Here is an 18031-nt window from a genome sequence, read left to right as displayed (position 1 = left end):
TCAAGAATATTTGCTTGCCAGTAGACTGCAGGTACCACTTCCATCCCTCCAAAATCTCTTAATCGTTTGACCATTTGTTTTAGTATAAACAAATGGCTATCAAATCCAAACGATATTTGATGTTGGTCATATTCTGTTACATGAGAATTTTTTTAAAATCCAATTCAATCAAATCAAGTCCAATTCAGAGTCTCAACAAGTGAGACATTCCCGATCCAAGCTGACAAGACAGGTCCTCCTGTCTTGGGCTTGATCAACATGATCCATGCTGATTGGAGTAGGCATTGCACCTCCTCCAAGGCTTCATCTCATTTGTATCTTAGCCAAAAGGCCGAGATGCTGCTTTGAAAAATTGCTTCAAATGAAGCCATTATGTAACGTAATGACTTCACCCAAGTACAGCATGTTGATACTACACTTGGTCTTAGCCAAAAGGCCAAGAAACGATGTACATGAAAATTTTTGCTTTGTAATGGGCTGAATTACCTCTTTCTGCACTGTATGATTCAATCTTTTAGGTGTAACCCTCCATATTATTGGTTCACTTTTAAGTTTCATGATCAAAAACATTGACCTGTCTTTCTTTTACAACTCTTTGTGCTTCCACCATTTGCCATTTTTATTTCAGTTAAGTCGATGCTTGCAGTTCTTATTCTTGACCTTGTAAGCAGACAATGCCACTTGCATATTTACATTGAGCTTCAAGATAGTAATTTTCTGCCAGGAGTCAGAGGTGTCACCTAGCCAATCAAACTACTCCATTTTAATTAACATAAAGGAGGTTCAAGTCTTCACACTGATATTTACAACAGTCTGTCACTCGTTGTGGCTTCTACTTTTATCATTCCACCAGCATTGGGCGGCATGGTAGCACAGTGGTTAGCACTGCTGCTTCACAGCTCCTGGGTCCTGGGCTCGATTCCCAGCTCGGGTCACTGTCTGTGTGGAGTTTGCACATTCTCCTTGTGTCTGCTTGGGATTTCTCCAGGTACTCTGGTTTCCTCCCACAGTCCAAAGATGTGTGGGTTAGGTTGATTGGCCATGCTAAGAAATTGCTCCTTGGCTATATATCCAGGGATGCATAGGTTAGAGGGATTAGTGGGTATAATATGTAGGGATATGGGGGTAGGGCCTGGGTGGGATTGTGTTTGGTGCAGACTCGATGGGCCGAAAGGCCTCTTTCTGCACTGTAGGGTTCTATGGAATGGATTTTTGTTAAATGGAGTGTACCACAGAGAGTATAATTTAAAATAAAGTATTATTCGTGAGATTTTGTTTTGAAAACAACCTTTGTGCCAATATTTGCCGATGAGTAAATGTAAAATTTTCTGCTCATTCCTCTTCTCCTTGCCTGAAGGCATTGAATATTGCAATGATACTATTCTGCACGCGTAACTAACTCCCCCATCTTGTCCATGTGGCCATTCTTCATCTCTACATGGACTCCTCAGTTTAATAGAGCACTACTACCTGCTGTAATTCTTGCTCATGATTACTCTTGAAACCTCTAATTAACCTCTAATAAACAATTCATCTGTGATTGGTGGCAGTGTATTAAAAGCATCAAACTTACTTGTATAGGAGCAGCCATTTGGAAAATCAGATATTTTCACCCAAGTGCCAGTTTAATCCTAATTTGGTTGAGTTGCTCCAGTGCAACTACAACACTGGCGTCTCCTAAAATATGAAAAATTTCTCAGTTATGCTCTGCACACAAGAAGTAGAACATATCCAATCCGGCCAATTACTGATCCATCGGTCTACTCTTGAGCATCAGTAAGTTGATAGAAACGGTCATCAACAGTGCTATCAAGCAGCACATACTTACGTGCTCACAGACGTTCATTAGGTTCCGCCATGGTCACTCAGCTCCTGACTTTATTACAGCCTTAGTTTAAACATGGACAAAAGAGCTGAACTCCAGATATAAGGTGAGAATGACAGCCCTTGAGATCAAGGCAGCATTTGACCAAGTATGGCATCAAGCAGCCCTAGCAAAAATTGGAGTCATTGGGAATCGGGGAAAACCTTCCGCCGTTTGGAGTCATACCCTGGCGCAAAGGAAGATGGTTGGAAATCAATGATCTCAGCTCCAGGACATCACTGTAGAAGTTCCACTGGATAGTGACCCAGGCCCAATATCTTCAGCTGTATCATAATGACCTTCCTTCCACCACATGGTCTGAAATGAGAAAGTTAACTAATGATTGCACAATATTTGGTATCATTCGCGATTCTTCAGATACTGAAGCAGTTAATGTCCAAATGCAGCAAGCCAGGCTTGGGCTAACAAAGGCAAGGAATATTTATGCCACACAAGTGCCAGGCAATGATCATCTCCAACAAGAGAGGATCTAACCATCGTCCTTTGCCATTCAATGGAATGGCATCACTGACCCTCCCTCTATCAACATCCTGGGGGTCACCGTTGACCAGAACAGAACTGGACTAGCTATATAAACGCTGACTTCCAGAGCATGTCAAAGACTAGGAATCCTGCGGTGTGTAACTCACCTCCTGACACCTCCCAAAACCTGTCCACCATCAACAAGGCACAAGTCAGGAGTGAAAAGAAATAATCACCACTTGCCTGGATGAGTGCAGCTCCATCAACATTCGAAGCTCTACATTATCCAGCACAAAGAATCCTGATTGATTGCTACCCCTAGGACAAACATTCAATCCCCCGCACTAATAAACAGTGGCCGCCATGCAAGATGTACTGCAGGAACTCACCAAGGTTTCTTGGGCAGCACTTTCCAAACCCACAGTCACAACCATCTAGAAGGGCAAGAGCAACACCACCTGGAGGTTCCCCTTCAAGTCACACACAAATCTGAGTTGAAAACATATTACCTTCCTTCAGTGCTGCTGGAACTCCTTTCCTAACCGCACTGTAGGAGTACCTGCACAGCAGTTCAAGAAAGCAGCTGACCACTTTCTCAAGGGAAACTTGGGATGGGCAACAAATGCTGGCCTCAGAAGTGATGCCCACACCCCATGAATTTGTTTAAAGAACTCCCTCTAAGAACTATTTTGCTACCTTTTCAATTCCATTTATGGTTGTTTTACATTTGGGCCCACGTAATTCTCAATGAAAACAGTACATGATGATTAATTTAATCATAATCTTGGAAGATCTTGTAAGATAACCTCATAATCATCTCGATTGTGTTCAAAATAACTTGAATGTCTGAAGCCTTCTTCCTAATTGTAATAGTTGTAAATCTATAATGCTCCATTACTTTTATATTTCTCCTGTAAGGAGTGCCTAAAATTATATGTAATCCTTTAACCACAGTTCATTATGTTCTTCTACATTTCACTGTTGCCTCCTAGAACCATTAAAGTCTCTAGTATAGGTACAAATTATTTGGCCTTTTGCATTTGTGCCTTTGTCTGCTTTCTGCTAGAGCAATCAGTAGCTATTTGCTTTGCGCCACGTGCTCCTGCATCTTACTTGCAAGATTAATCCACATTAATAGTTGCAATGGTCTCTGTCACAATCACTCCGTGTAGCAAAACATCAAAGTTTACAAAAGAATATTGGGGAGTAGGAATTGGTTAAAAGCAAGATGAGAAATTAAGAAATAAAAGTTAGTTAAGCGAAAGAAGAATGGAATGCTCGGACTCGATAGGATACATCCAAGGATCCTGAGGGAAGTGAGGAAGCCCAGGAAGTTGTGTCCAGAGGGAATGAAAATTGGTGTAATATCCATCTTACCTAAGTTGTAAAAGGAGATGGAGCCAAATTGTGTAATTATGTGTGTGTAAGTTCATTATGTGTGATGTGAAAAGTATTGGAACATTTAATTAAAGATGAAATTACTAAACAGTTCAGTAAAGTAGGAATAATGGTAGGAAGGACTATTACTTACGTGGCGAAAAACTGCAGCAGGCGACGGTGCAGAGGGACCTCGGGGTCCTTGTGCATGAGTTGCAAAAACCCAGCTTGCAGGTGCAGCAGGTGGTCAGGAAGGCGAATGGGATGCTGGCCTTCATAGCAAGGGGGATTGAATATAAAAGTAGGGAGGTCTTGCTGCAGCTGTATAGGGCATTGGTGAGGCCGCAGCTGGAGTACTGTGTGCAGTTTTGGGCGCCGCACCTGCGCAAAGATATTTTGGCCTTGGAGGGAGTGCAGAGGAGGTTTACTAGGCTGATACCGGAGTTGGGGGGGTTGAGCTATGAGGAGAGGCTGAATAAACTAGGCTTGTACTCGTTAGAGTTTAGAAGAATGAGGGGAGATCTCATTGAGACATATAAGATGATGAATGGGATGGATAGGATAGAGGTGGAGAGACTCTTCCCGCTCAAAAAAGACAGTAGGACTAGGGGGCACAGCCTCAAGATAAAGGGGGGGCGGTTTAGAACGGAGTTGAGGAGGAACTTCTTCACTCAAAGGGTGGTGAATCTCTGGAATTCTCTGCCTGTTGAAGTGGTGGAGGCTGCCTCGCTAAATATTTTTAAGACGCGGGTTGATGGGTTTTTGATAAGAGAGGGGATTAAGGGTTATGGGGAGAGGGTGGGAAAGTGGAACTGAGCCACGACAGATCAGCCATGATCTTATTGAATGGCGGGGCAGGCTCGAAGGGCTGGATGGCCTACTCCTGCTCCTATTTCTTATGTTCTTAAAGTCTGTTAAAGGCTCTAGATATCGGTGTTCTATGGGATTTTGTTCTGGTAATGCTTCTGATCATTGTATATTTATGATTTGGATGTTGTGGTGGAGAGACTTGTGTCGAAATTTGGAGGTGATACTAAAATAGGAGTCATGGCAAATAATTCTTGAGATTTAAAGTAAGCTACAATAAGATGATGGGATGGGCAAAGAATTAGCTGAAGGACTTCAAAGTCTACATTTTTGTGTAATAGGTAATTATTACACTGGGAATGAAGAAAAGTAACAAGATTTAGTGTTTCAGGTTTACAAGACAACAAAAGCAAAATTTCAATGGTATAAGACCATAAATACTACAGTTATGGAAAGAAATATAGAAGAAAAATGTTAATATGTAATGGTGAATCAATGTAAGATATTAGTAAGACCACTGGAGTACTGTGTACAGTTTTAATTTGCACAATATAGGAAGAATATTGCAGGCACATACTAAATTGGATGTTCCTGATATGAGGAAATACCAATGCAAAGAATGCTTGAAAAATTGAGGTTGTTTTCATTAGAACAGTAAAGATTAAGGCTTTATTTGATAGAGGTATTCAAAATACTGAAAGGATGTTGAAAGAATGGTTATCTAGACCAAGTGAGCATAAGTATTGATTGTGAAAGACTTGGGACATAAAGCTGAAGAGCATTAATATATGGCAAATTGTGAAATGAATTACTAGTGTTAGTGATTGGAACAGAAACTTGTGTGTTAACATTATTAGAATGGGCAGACATCTAGAACTATCTTGATGCTGACTGGGAGATGTCAAAATTACAAAACAAAATATAGACTGAATAGAGTGTTGTGGGACTTGAGTTCATGTTATTCTGTTTTGTATTGTCAGAAAATATTTTTTATTTTTTCATTTTACTCTTAAGGTGAGGATGAGGACGAATTTGAATTGTTCATGCTGCCACTAACCAAAACATTCGAAACTCTGACACAGCTCTTCAATAGCAATTTCAAGCAAGATGAGGCCAAGGTATGTTTGTCTTCATTGTTTATTTGGCAAAATAAAATGTAATCTGAGTTGCCATATGCACTTCCATTCACCATGTTAGAATAGTCCAAATGTTGCTGTAATTTAAAGATTACATTGTTGTATGAACCACTTGGACAATAAAATGTCATGTGTGAATGTCAAATTCTCACATCTCCAGAGATATTCCCTTTTGGGAATATGCAATCAGGTAATTGCTATTTAATTTAACCTTGCGTTCTCACTTTAACAGCCAAGTCAAAGGCTCAAAGCTCTCTACAACTTGCCTCTCAGTGAAACTGACGGGCTGAGAAGCCTTGAAAACTGAAGAAGTGCAGCCATGTCTAGGCAAGAACTTCTGAGAGTGTGCTCTTGCAGTTCAACTCATAAGTTTCAACTTCTTGTACTGTCGTCTTGATCTGCAATTCCCTGCTGCCAATCTTTACCATGACATGGGTGCAGTTTATATATCTCCACCTTGCACTATGCTTCTTTTATTCAGCCATACATGGCATTAGTATCTGGCTTCCAGATTTCCTGGACAATCAGAGAGCGTAGGTGGGATCTTTGAACGTCTCTTGGAGCATTGTTTCCAAATTTGAGAGACCACACTCTTACTGCTCATTTCCTCAGACATTTCCATCAACACCAGCTTAGTCAGAATGGCTCATCTTTCCTCCCACTCTTGGCAAAAATCATCTCACTTCAGTTACTCATAACACACAGCAAGGGCCCCACAGCAGACCCAGGTTTCCTTTCCATTCCTGTGGTTGCTGACGACACAGGCAGCAATGTGCAGTTGGCCATCCTGACTCTGCTGGGGTTCCCTTAACTAGAAACCCTTCCTTTGACAGATTCAGCATGTTTCCATAGAACATCATTTCCATAGAACCCTACAGTGCAGAAAGAGGCCCTTCGGCCCATCGAGTCTGCACCGAACACAATCCCACCCAGGCCCTACCCCCATATCCCTACATATTATACCCACTAATCCCTCTAACCTACGCATCCCTGGACACTAAAGGGGCAATTTCTTAGCATGGCCAATCAACCTAACCCGCACATCTTTGGACTGTGGGAGGAAACCGGAGCACCCGGAGGAAACGCACACAGACACAAGGAGAATGTGCAAACTCCACACAGACAGTGACCTGAGCCGGGAATCGAACCCAGGACCCAGGAGCTGTGAAGCAGCAGTGCTAACCACTGTGCTACCGTGCCGCCCCACCCATGCTCTTGGATTGACCAGGAAATACAGAAGCCGCAAACTAATGCCATGGCTGAGTTAAAGATCCAAAGTCACCTCCAGCGACACTACTGGCCTCCATGTGGGTCTGTGTTATTAAGATTTCTCCCAATAATTGAAGCTATTTTAGTGTACCTTGGAAAATCAACAAACTATAACATAAGGAAACTTGATTATTAGTATTTCAGGAGAGCTGTCCATGATACCATGACATTTAGTTCTTAAAGAGAGATTGAGGACAGAAGGAATTAATATCTTCAAGTAAAAAGGAGTAGGAAAAAAAAACAAAGAACAAGTAAATAATAAGTTTAAGAGAGACAAAGGAGTGATGGAAAAATTATGTGTTAAGAGAAAAGACAACAAAATAGACCAGAAATATGAAAAAAATTGTTGTTAAGATAGAAGAGCATCTTGGGACTGTGTGATCAATGCAGTTTTCCAAATCTAGGCATGCGAGGTATCTTTCAGTATATCAGAGTAGGGGTGAAATATTTAATATGAGATGGTATGTGAAGAAGCTGCCAGTGGGAAAAATGAAATAATTCAGAAAATGTGCTACAATCTTGTCCTGAGGTGGCAGGAGATCATTGCAATGTAATTTACTGCTTTGTAAAGTGGCATCAAGTTGTACCAAATTGGTTTGAGTAAAAGAATTAAACAAAGTTTAGGGTCTGGATTTTCCGTCCCTACTGAACCTGGCGTCAGTAGATGCATGGGAGCCAAAAATATCACTGCCAGTTAGTGCGTTTGTTCCCTGGCTCCATTTGTCTCTAAGCCATTTTTGCAGAAGCAAGATTGGAGGCTTACAGGGTTACTCGCTCACACAGTGTGGATATCAATTAAGAGTCAAATTGAGACCAAGAAGGGCAGGCGGCTGGAACTTTGCATCAGTAGATGAGGTGTGGGGGGGGTATGGCGGTGTGTGTGTGTGTGTGTGTGTGTGTGTGTGTGTGTGTTGGGGGGGGGAGGGGGGTGGGGGGTCAGCATTCCAGGCAAGCCTGGAAGCCCTCCCTGCAAAACCATGAGCAGCCATAATCCACCCTGTCAAGAGGGGTACCCTCCCATCCCTCCTCAGCAGTGGTGGTTTCACCATAAAAACTAATTCTTAATTAAAAATTTAAAAACATTGGAAAGGATGCCTTTAACTTGAAACACCCTTATATATCTTCGATGATAGCCTACAGCTCCTTGCAAGCTAGAAGGCCTCTCATTAGCCTGCAGCTTTGAGAGCTCACCCACCACCCTTAATTGGATGGTGAGCCTGTCTAATTAAAGGAATGTCCCTATGAAAATCCAACGAGTGACTGTTCCCCCCAGTCTAGCACCCATAAACAAAGCCAATCTCTTTTTCCGCCTCTGAATGAGAAACCCAGTCCCAGTATTCATTTTCCACATGTTTTTGGCACAAGGATTAAATCGAGAAAGTTGACATTACCAGAACAGAACATTCATTGTGTGGCTGCAGAGCAGTTCCAACTGATTTTTTTTCTCATCCTACTTGGCCTACTTTTGGATCATCTCCAAAAGCAGCTACATCAGTACACTCACAGTGGGATCTCTTGATCATTATTCAAAATGCTTGTGCCTTACGAACTTCAGATATCCTTTTTATATAAAATTTTCTGGGAAATGATAATTTACAGTTTTATTTATTTCTCACTGAGGAAAGGGTGTAGTTACTTCAGGAACCTCATTTGATTTAGGGAATACATTTCTGAGTTTACATTCCCATCGTTCAAGTCTCTCGAGACAATGTTGGCTGGTGCTGCCCTCCATAGTCACTTTAGAGCTTTTTCTTTTGTTTGAACAGATATAGATTTTACTGAAAGATTAATTTTGTGCAGAGTTTTAAATCGAGATTCACCATTTATATTGTCCAACCTGCTTTTCTGGATATCATTTTAAGTGAATGTATGTTATATTTCAAAATTCTGATATCAAAACAGTAAAGATGGGTCTTTAATTAAGACAAATTTCTTATGTAAAATCCTGGTGATTAGATGGCAAATACAACAAGCCAAATTTTCTGGCTGTTCTTTGACTCCAACTACTATATAGGCATATCAATAGTAAAATAATGATTTTGGGAGAAGTAGAGTCGGTTGGAGACCAAACAGGGCATTTATACCCGGTGGCTGAAGGCATGACTGAGGTACTAAATGACTACTTTGCATCTATCTTTACCAAGGAATAAGATGCTGCCAAAGTCATATAGTGAAAGAGGAGATAGCTGAGACACTGGTTGGACTAATAATTGAAAAAGAAGAGGTATTAGAAAAGCTAGCTAAAGTTGACAAGTCAGTGGTGTAAAGATCCTTTTACTCTTCACACAGACTGGTCTTGGATGCCACTGCTAACAGTGGGTGTCTTTCTCCTGGTGGTGTTCAACTCACAATGCAGAAGTGTCACGCTGGGACAGCTTTGCAAGAGAGGGAGAAAGATTCACTTTTTCTCACCTGATCAGTGAGTTCACCCTTATGCCACACGAGTTATCCTGGCTGCCACTTAGGATCATGTGTCTCTCTTTCTTGTAGGTAGTAAACTACAACCCAGAAGTGCCACACTGGGACAGCTCCACAAGAAAGAGAGAGGGGCTATTGTTTATTCTGACCAGTGGACCCCCTTGAGTGAGCAGTTTCGAAGTACTCAGCCCCTTTACGGTTCTGTACTTCAAAGTTATATTCTGGCTTTTTAGAGAGTCCCCAAGATGGGCAATGAGAGAGAGAGAGAGAGAGAGAGACTAATCAAAGTTAATTTTAAAATAATTTATTCAAGAATAACTCCAACCAAACTCAGTCAATAAAACACAGATACAACAATACTATGCAATGGAAAGAAAACTCTAATAGCACAACTTCTTAGCATTACACAATTTACACAGAAAGAAGAATCCTAGACCCCTCCTCAATCTTTGCCTAATTGGAGAATTTCTGAAGGCTGAGAATATACTCAGCACTCCTCGGATCATTTTAAAAACAAAAGATCCTTGTTGCTGCTGAGAAAATAGTTGATGTCTTGCCTTGCCGCTGGACCTTCCTTAGTTACATAGAACATAGAACACTACAGCACAAACAGGCCCTTCGGCCCACGAGTTGCGCCGATCACATCAACACCTACCAACCTACAGACCTATCTATAACCCTCAATCTCATTAAACCCCATATTCTCATCCAGAAGTCTTTTAAAAGACCCCAGCGAGTTCGCCTCCACCACCACTGACGGCAGCCGATTCCATTCACTCACCACCCTCTGAGTGAAAAACTTACCCCTAACATCACTTCTGAACTTCCCTCCCTGCACCTTAAATCTGTGTCCTCTCGTAGCAACCATTTCAACCCGGGGAAATAGCCTCTGAGAGTCCACCCTATCTATTCCTCTCAACATTTTGTAAACTTCTATCAGGTCGCCTCTCAACCTTCGTCTCTCCAGGGAAAAGAGTCCCAGCTCCCTCAACCTAACTTCATAAGGCATGCCTCCCAGTCCAGGCAACATCCTTGTAAATCTCCTCTGTACCCTCTCAATAGCTTCTACATCTTTCCTATAGTGAGGCGACCAGAACTGCGCACAATACTCTAAATGAGGCCTGACAAGGGTCTTATAAAGGGTCTTATAAAGTTGCAGCATTACCTCCCGACTCCTAAACTCAATCCCTCGATTAATGAAGGCCAGTACACCATACGCCTTCTTGACCACCTCCTCCACCTGCGAGGCCGATTTAAGAGTCCTGTGGACCCGGACCCCAAGATCCTTCTGCTCATCAACACTACTCAGACTTCTGCCCTTGATAGTGTACTCGTTCATCCCGTTGGTTCTGCCAAAATGGATGACTACACATTTATCCGCGTTGAAGTCCATCTGCCACTTCTCCGCCCAGTCCTGCATCCTATCTATGTCCTGCTGCAACTTTTGCCATCCTTCCAGACCATCCACAACACCACCGACCTTAGTGTCATCAGCGAACTTACTTACCCATCCCTCCACTTCCTCATCCAGGTCATTTATGAAAATGACAAACAACAAGGGTCCCAGAACAGATCCTTGAGGCACTCCGCTGGTGACTGACCTCCATTCAGAAAAAGCCCCATCCACAACCACTCTCTGCCTTCTGCAGGCAAGCCAGTTCTGAATCCACAAGGCCAAAGGCCCTTGGATCCCATGCCCTCTCACCTTCTCAAGAAGTCTTGCATGGGGGACCTTATCAAACGCCTTGCTGAAGTCCATGTACACTACGTCCACGGCACTTCCTTCGTCAATGTGTTCAGTCACATTATCGAAGAACTCAACTAGGCTTGTAAGGCACGACCTGCCCTTGACAAATCCATGCTGACTATTCCTGATCAGGTCAAACCTCTCCAAATGTTCGTAAATCTTGTCCCTCAGAAGCCTCTCCATCAGCTTACCAACCACTGAGGTCAGACTCACCGGTCGGTAATTTCCCGGGCTATCTCTGTTCCCTTTCTTGAAAATAGGAACTACATCCGCAATCCTCCAATCCTCCGGAACCTCTCCTGTCTCCATTGACAACGCAAAGATCATCGCCAGGGGCTCTGCAATCTCTTCCCTCGCCTCCCACAGTATCCTGGGGTACATCCCATCTGGTCCAGGCGACTTATCTACCTTGATAGAATTCAAAAGTTCCAACACATCCTCCTCCTTAATATTCATGTACTCAATCTTTTCCATCTGCTGCAAATCCATAACAAAATCTCCCAGATCAGCTTCCACTGTGAATACTGAGGCGAAGTACTCGTTAAGCACCTCTGCCATTTCTTCTGGTTCCACACAAACCTTTCCCCCCTCACCTTTTATAGGTCCTATCCCTTCTCTTCTAATCCTTTCTTTCTTCTGTCACGACGTAGTTGTCTGGTTAGACACCTGAATTCACTCCTTCCCAGCTTCACAACTCCCCTGCCCCAAACTTCACAGAACTCCTTTCCAAGTTAACCGCTAAAAGGTCAACCACCTCGCCTCCTTACATGTTCCCTTTTGCCAGAATTCAATATTTTTTAAAAGGCAGTTTGCTTAGTCAAATTGGCCGACTCCTCCCATTGGTCAGTTTCAGAACAATGGGTGCAAAGTGCTTACAGGATGAAACTGATTTCAATGACAAAGAGCCCAAACCGTTTTAGCAGGTATACGATGTGCTGCTAAGTGTCCCAAGGTGGTTTCCTGGAACTGCTAAATGTTTTCCCATTAATGGAGGCATTATTCTATATACTGGGATAAAATTCATTGCCATTTCTAGTGTCACTCCTGTTGGCCAGGGCTATCAACACCCCTCTATATAATCTTGTCGAATAACTTTGCCACAACTCATGGCCTCCTTTGTTCACTCCTTGGATGGTCTGGTGGGGTTATATATTCTGATGTCTAATTTGCAGTCATTTTGCTTGAATGTAACCTTATAAAATAATACTATCCTTAAAATGTCCGCTGTTCCACTTGAAATTGGCCATGTCTGTGTATCCGATGGAGTTCATCCAAATGATGAATTTGCTGCATCTTACAGTGGGACCAGATCAGGTACTTCCGAGTATATGTGCGAACTCGGGGTGAAAATTGCAGAGACAATAATCATAACCTTCCAATCCTCCTTTGAAACAGGGGTGGTGCCAGAGGAGTGCACAATTGTAAATGTTGTAAGGAAGGGTGAAAGGAAAAGCCTCACAACTATAGATCAGTTAGTTTAATCTCATTGTTGGGAAAGCTTTTAGAAACAATAATCGAGGGGAAAGTTGACAGTCACTGGGCAAGTGTGGATTAATTAAGGAAACCAACATGGAATTGCTAAGAGTTAATTTCTAAGTAACTTAAATAAGTTATTTTATGAGGTAACAGAGGGTTCATGAGAGTAATGTGGTTAATATGGTCTGCTTGGACTTTCAGGAGTTGTTTGATGAGGTGCCAAGTAATGGACTTATCAGCAAACTGAAGCCCAGAGAATAAATCGGACAGGGGCAACATGAACCTGAAGTTTGCTAAGTGGTGGTAAACAAAGAATAGGGGTGCGTATTTATTTTTCAAACTGGAGAAAGGTTTATAGTGAAGTTCCCTTCAGGTTGGTATTAGGGATCACTTTTTCTTTATATTAATGATCTAGACAATAGACAATTTTAAAGTTTGCAAATAACAAACTTTGAAGTGTTGTGAACTGTGAGGATAGTCACAGATTTCAAGAGGACTTGAATAAGAAGGTGGAACCAGTGGGCATCTGGCAGATTAAATTTAATATTGAGAAGTGTGAAGTGATGCATTTTTCTAGGACGAATGAGGAGATGCAACATAAACTATAGCATGCAATTCCAAATGGGTGTAGGAGCAAACAGACCTGAGAATCGTGTGCACAAATTATTGAAGGTGGCAGGGCAAGTTGTAAACATGGTTAAAAAGGCATACATGATTCTGGCTTTTTTAAATAGAGACATTCAGTGCAAAAACTACTGGTTCAGCCTCAACTGACATGTCCATTTCTGGGCACAGATTTTCTGAAATAAGTGAAGGCATTGGACAAGGCACGGAAAAGATTTACAAAAATGGTTCCATTGATGAGGAATTTCAGTCATGTAGATTGTTTGGCGAAGGTGAGCCTGTTCTCCTTGGAGTGGAGATTTGGCAAGTATTCAAAACCACGGCAAGGGTTAGACAGAGCAGATAGGGAAAGACTGTTCCACTTGGTGAAAGGGGTAAGGATGATTGAAGATGACATGAGGATATGCCTTTTTATGCAGAGTGATAAGAATCCCAAATGCATTGCCTGACAGTATGGTGGGGCATATTCAGTGTGGCTTTCAGAGCAGAATTGGATAATTATTTGAAGAGGAAACAGATTTGCAGGGTGTTGAGGAAAAAAGGGAGGGAGCTTGTCTAGCTGACTAATTCTTGCAGAAGGGCTAGCATTGACATGAACAGAATGGCCTTTTCCTGTACCATAATCGTGCTATAATTAAAAATTGAAGTTACGCAGATGCACAGGAGATGGGTGAGATCCTAAATGACTATTTCTCATTGGTATTTATTATTGAGAAAGGCATGAATGTTAGGGAACTTGGGGAAATAAATAGTAATGTCTTGAGGAGTGTACATATTGCAGAAAAGGAGTTTCTGAAAGTCTTAAAATGCATCAAGGTAGATAAATCCCCAGGACCTGATGAAATGTATCCCAGGACGTTGTGGGAGGCTAGAAAGGAAATTAGTGGTCCCTGAGCAGAGATACTTGAATCGTCAACAGCTACAGGTGAGGTGCCTAAAGATTGGAGGGTAGCCTTTGTTTAAGAAGGACTGCAGGGAAAAGCCTGGGAACTGCAGACCGGTGAGCCTTATGCCTGTCATGGGTAAGTTGTTAGAAGGAATTCTGAGAGACAGGATCTGCAGGCATTTTGAGAGGTAAGGATTGACTAGGGACAGTCAGCATGGCTTTGTCAGTGGAAAATCATATTGCACAAATTTGATTGAGTTTTTTGAAGGGGTAATCAAGAAGATTAATAAGGTCAACGTTGTCTATGTGGACTTTAGCAAGGCCTTTGACAGGGTACCGCATGATAGGTTGTTGCATAAGGTTAAATCTCACAGGATCCAGGGTGAGGTAACTAATTGGATACAAAATTGGCTTGACAACAGAAGACAGAGGGTAGTTTTACAGGGTTGTTTTTCAAACTGCAGGCCTGTGAACAATAATGTACCTCAGGGATCAGTGTTGGGTCCACTGTTAATTGTTATTTGAATTAATGATTTGGATAAGAATTTAGGAAGCATGGTTAACATGTTTGCAGATGACACCAAGATTTGTGGAATAATGAACAGTGAAGAATGCTGTCTAGGATTGCAATGGGATCTTGATCAATTGGGCCAGTGGGCCGATGAATGGCAGATGAAGTATAATTTAGATAAAAGTGAGATGATGCATTTGGTAGATCGAATCAGGGCAGGACCTGCTGAGTTAGTCGTAGGGCGTTGGGGAGAGTTATAGAGTAGAGATCTAGGGGTACAGGTTCATAGCTCTTTAAAAATGGAGTCACAAGTGGATAGGGTGGTGAAGAAAGCATGCTTGGTTTCATTGGTCAGAATATTGAATACAGGATTTGGGATGTCTTGTTGAAGTTGTACAAGACATTGGTAAGGCCACACTTGGGATACTGCGTACAGTTCTGGTCACCCAATTATAGAAAGGATATTATTAAATTAGAAAGACTGCAGAAAAGTTTCACTAAGTTGCTACAGGGACTTGATGGTTTGAGTTATAAGGAGAGGCAGGGTAGATTGGGATTTTCTTCTCTGAAGTGTACAAGGCTTAGGAGTGATCTTATAGAAGTCTATAAAATAATGAGGGAGCATAGATAAGGTAGATAGTCGGTATTTTTTCCCAAACGTAGCAGAGTCTAAAACTGAAGGGCATAGGTTTAAGGTGAGAGGGGAGAGATACAAAAGGGTCCAAAGGCGAAAGGGACAATTTTTTTCACACAGAGAGTAGTGAGTTCTGGAACAAGCTGTCAGAGACAGTAGTAGAAGGGGTAAAATTTTATTTTTTTAAAAAGCATTTACACGCTTACATGGGTAAGATGGGTATAGAGGAATAAGGGCCAAATGCAGGCAATTTGGACTAGCTTAGTGGTAAAAACTGGCCGGCATGGACAAGTTAGGCCAAAGAGCCTGTTTCATGCTGTAAACCTCTATGACTTTAAGCTAGGTGGAGTTCGAGTGCAGGTCCAGTGGAGCCACTCACCCAAGTGGCAAGCACTCAAGTTTGCGTGTTAATTGCATCTAGAAGTTTATCAAGAACCAGCTAGTCAAATACCTGACTAGCTGTTTCATTTAGCCAAACCAGACTTTCTCTATCCAGCCTTTTAGATAAAACATGCCCATGTTACATTGCCCAACAAACTGAAAGGTCAGTGTCAGCATCCTTACAACTAAGTGTAATAAGATTATTTAACATAAAATTTTGAGCTAATTTGTATATAAATTAATTTGTCTCGTTTACCCCTGGTCCTGTGTATCATTATTAGATGCTGGCTGTATTAATAATGGAGAGGAAATGTAAAGCAAAAAAATACAAAACCTTGCAATATCGTGTAGATCATGAATATTTTTTATTTTAAACATAAGTGTATTCTGTTACTAATGCCTTGACTTTGAAATAGTTTCAAAGGCTGTTTTTGTTAGTACATTTGTCGCATATATTAGTAACATGAACATGATTATTTTGGAAGGTGAACTGACAGAACAGTTGTAACAGAAATCAGATAATAAATAATGCTAAAAAAAAATCTGAAGACCTTTGGGGTATGTATGAATGGTTATTGAAGTAAATAATTCAAATCCTGCATAACACAGGTTAATAATTATGACATTAGGACTACGAAGGGAAGTCAGGTGGAGCATCTCATCAAATCAGTAATAAAATGTTGAATAAATTACCTAGGAACTTTATTGAAATGGACAGTGTCAATATATCCAAGAGACAATTAAATGTGTTTGCGAAAGGAGAGATTACTAGGAAATTATGAAAGAGGCTTACATTTGTTGGCAAATTGGCCTTATTCTTTTCTGAATCATTCTTGCTTTAAATGGACTTGCAGGAGTTTTTGTTAGAACCTGTGACCTTTGAACTTCAGTTGGGGCTGAGATAAATAAGCTCCCATAAAAGCAGAAGTTGGAAATCTGAAATAAAAACAGAAAATACTGGATAAACTCAGCAGGCCTGGCAACATCTGTAGAGAGAAACACAGTTAATGTTTTGAGTCCAAATGACCCTTCTGCCAGTTCTGTAGAAAGGTAATTTGGACCTGAAACAGATATTTTACATGTAAATGACCCTCTACGAGTTTGGACATTTGGACTTGAAATGTTAACTCTGCTTCTCTCCACAGATGCTGCCAGACCAATGAGTTTATCCAGCATGTTCTGTTTTTGTTACAAATGAGCTCCCCTCTGGTTTGTTTGATTGGAGGGGGGGTGTGGGTGGAGAGTCAATTGCTGATTTATAATCATTCTTCATTATATAAATTTAGAGTAACGCTCACAGTGGCTAAATCTCCAACACAGGAGGATGCAAGTAACATCTACTTGCCAGCAACACAGTGGATGTGATGTTGCAATTTGCATTTAAAAATAGACTGTTAATGTTGTTTTGTGAAAATTTCCATTTTCAGATACTGTTGTTCCTCTGCATTTCAGTTTACAAATGGGGATTGTGTAAAATATGATTCATCTTTCATTTCCATACTACTTTAGCACCGCTGTGTCATATCCATATAGAGTACCAGAGGTTGACAGCAAGGAAACAGGCCCTTCAGCCCAATTTGTCCATACTGCCTCTTTTTTATGTCCCTAAACTAGTCCCAATTGCCTGCATTTGGCCCATATTCCTCTATACCCATCTTACCCATGTAACTGTCTAAATGCTTTTTAAAAGACAAAATTATACTGCCTCTACTACTGCCTCTCACAGCTTGTTCCAGATGTTCATTACCTTTTGTGTGAAAAATTGCCCCTCTGGACACTTTTGTGTATCTCCCCTCTCACTTTAAACCTATGCCCTCTAGTTTTAAATTCCCCTTTGGGAAAAGCTGTTAACTATCTAGCTGATCTATGCCCCTCGTTATTTTATAGACCTCTATAAGATCACCCCTCAGCCTTCATGGCCCCGGAGAAAAAGGTCCCAGTCTATCCAGTCTCTCCTTATAACTCAAACCATCAAGTCCTGATAGCATCCTTGTAAATCTTTTCTGTGCTCTCTCCAGTTTAATGATATCCTTTCTAGTTTAATAGTATTTAAGAACATAAGAACATAAGAAATAGGAGCAGGAGTAGGCCATCCAGCCCTTCGAGCCTGCCCCGCCATTCAATAAGATCATGACTGATCTGTCGTGGCTCAGTTCCACTTTCCCGCCCTCTCCCCATAACCCTTAATCCCCTCTCATCAAAAACCCATCAACCCGCGTCTTAAAAATATTTAGCGAGGCAGCCTCCACCACTTCAACGGGCAGAGAATTCCAGAGATTCACCACCCTTTGAGTGAAGAAGTTCCTCCTCAACTCCGTTCTAAACCGCACCCCCTTTATCTTGAGACTGTGCTCCCTAGTCCTACTGTCTTTTTTGAGCGGGAAGAGTCTCTCCACCTCTATCCTATCCATCCCATTC

General features: G+C 41.6%; 1 protein-coding gene and 1 non-coding gene across 2 annotated transcripts in view; one reads left to right on the top strand and one right to left on the bottom strand.

The window, feature by feature from the left end:
• The window catches only part of LOC145351309 (ran-binding protein 17-like), a 925757-nt gene that overhangs the window by 594215 nt on the left and 313511 nt on the right, over positions 1-18031 (top strand). Inside the window, exon 19 of the mRNA XM_080200932.1 lies at positions 5546-5649. Within this exon, the coding sequence (XP_080057058.1) occupies positions 5546-5649 (104 nt within the window). The remainder of the gene's footprint in view (positions 1-5545; positions 5650-18031) is intronic.
• LOC145352053 (U2 spliceosomal RNA) lies at positions 261-448 on the bottom strand. Its single transcript, XR_013888506.1, has one exon. It is a non-coding gene; the product is annotated as a U2 spliceosomal RNA (small nuclear RNA).

The sequence above is a fragment of the Carcharhinus amblyrhynchos genome, chromosome 13 (assembly GCF_965287045.1).
Source record: "Carcharhinus amblyrhynchos chromosome 13, sCarAmb.v2.hapA, whole genome shotgun sequence".
NCBI classification, from domain to species: Eukaryota; Metazoa; Chordata; class Chondrichthyes; order Carcharhiniformes; family Carcharhinidae; genus Carcharhinus; species Carcharhinus amblyrhynchos.
This window is presented reverse-complemented; position numbering and strand designations above follow the sequence as displayed.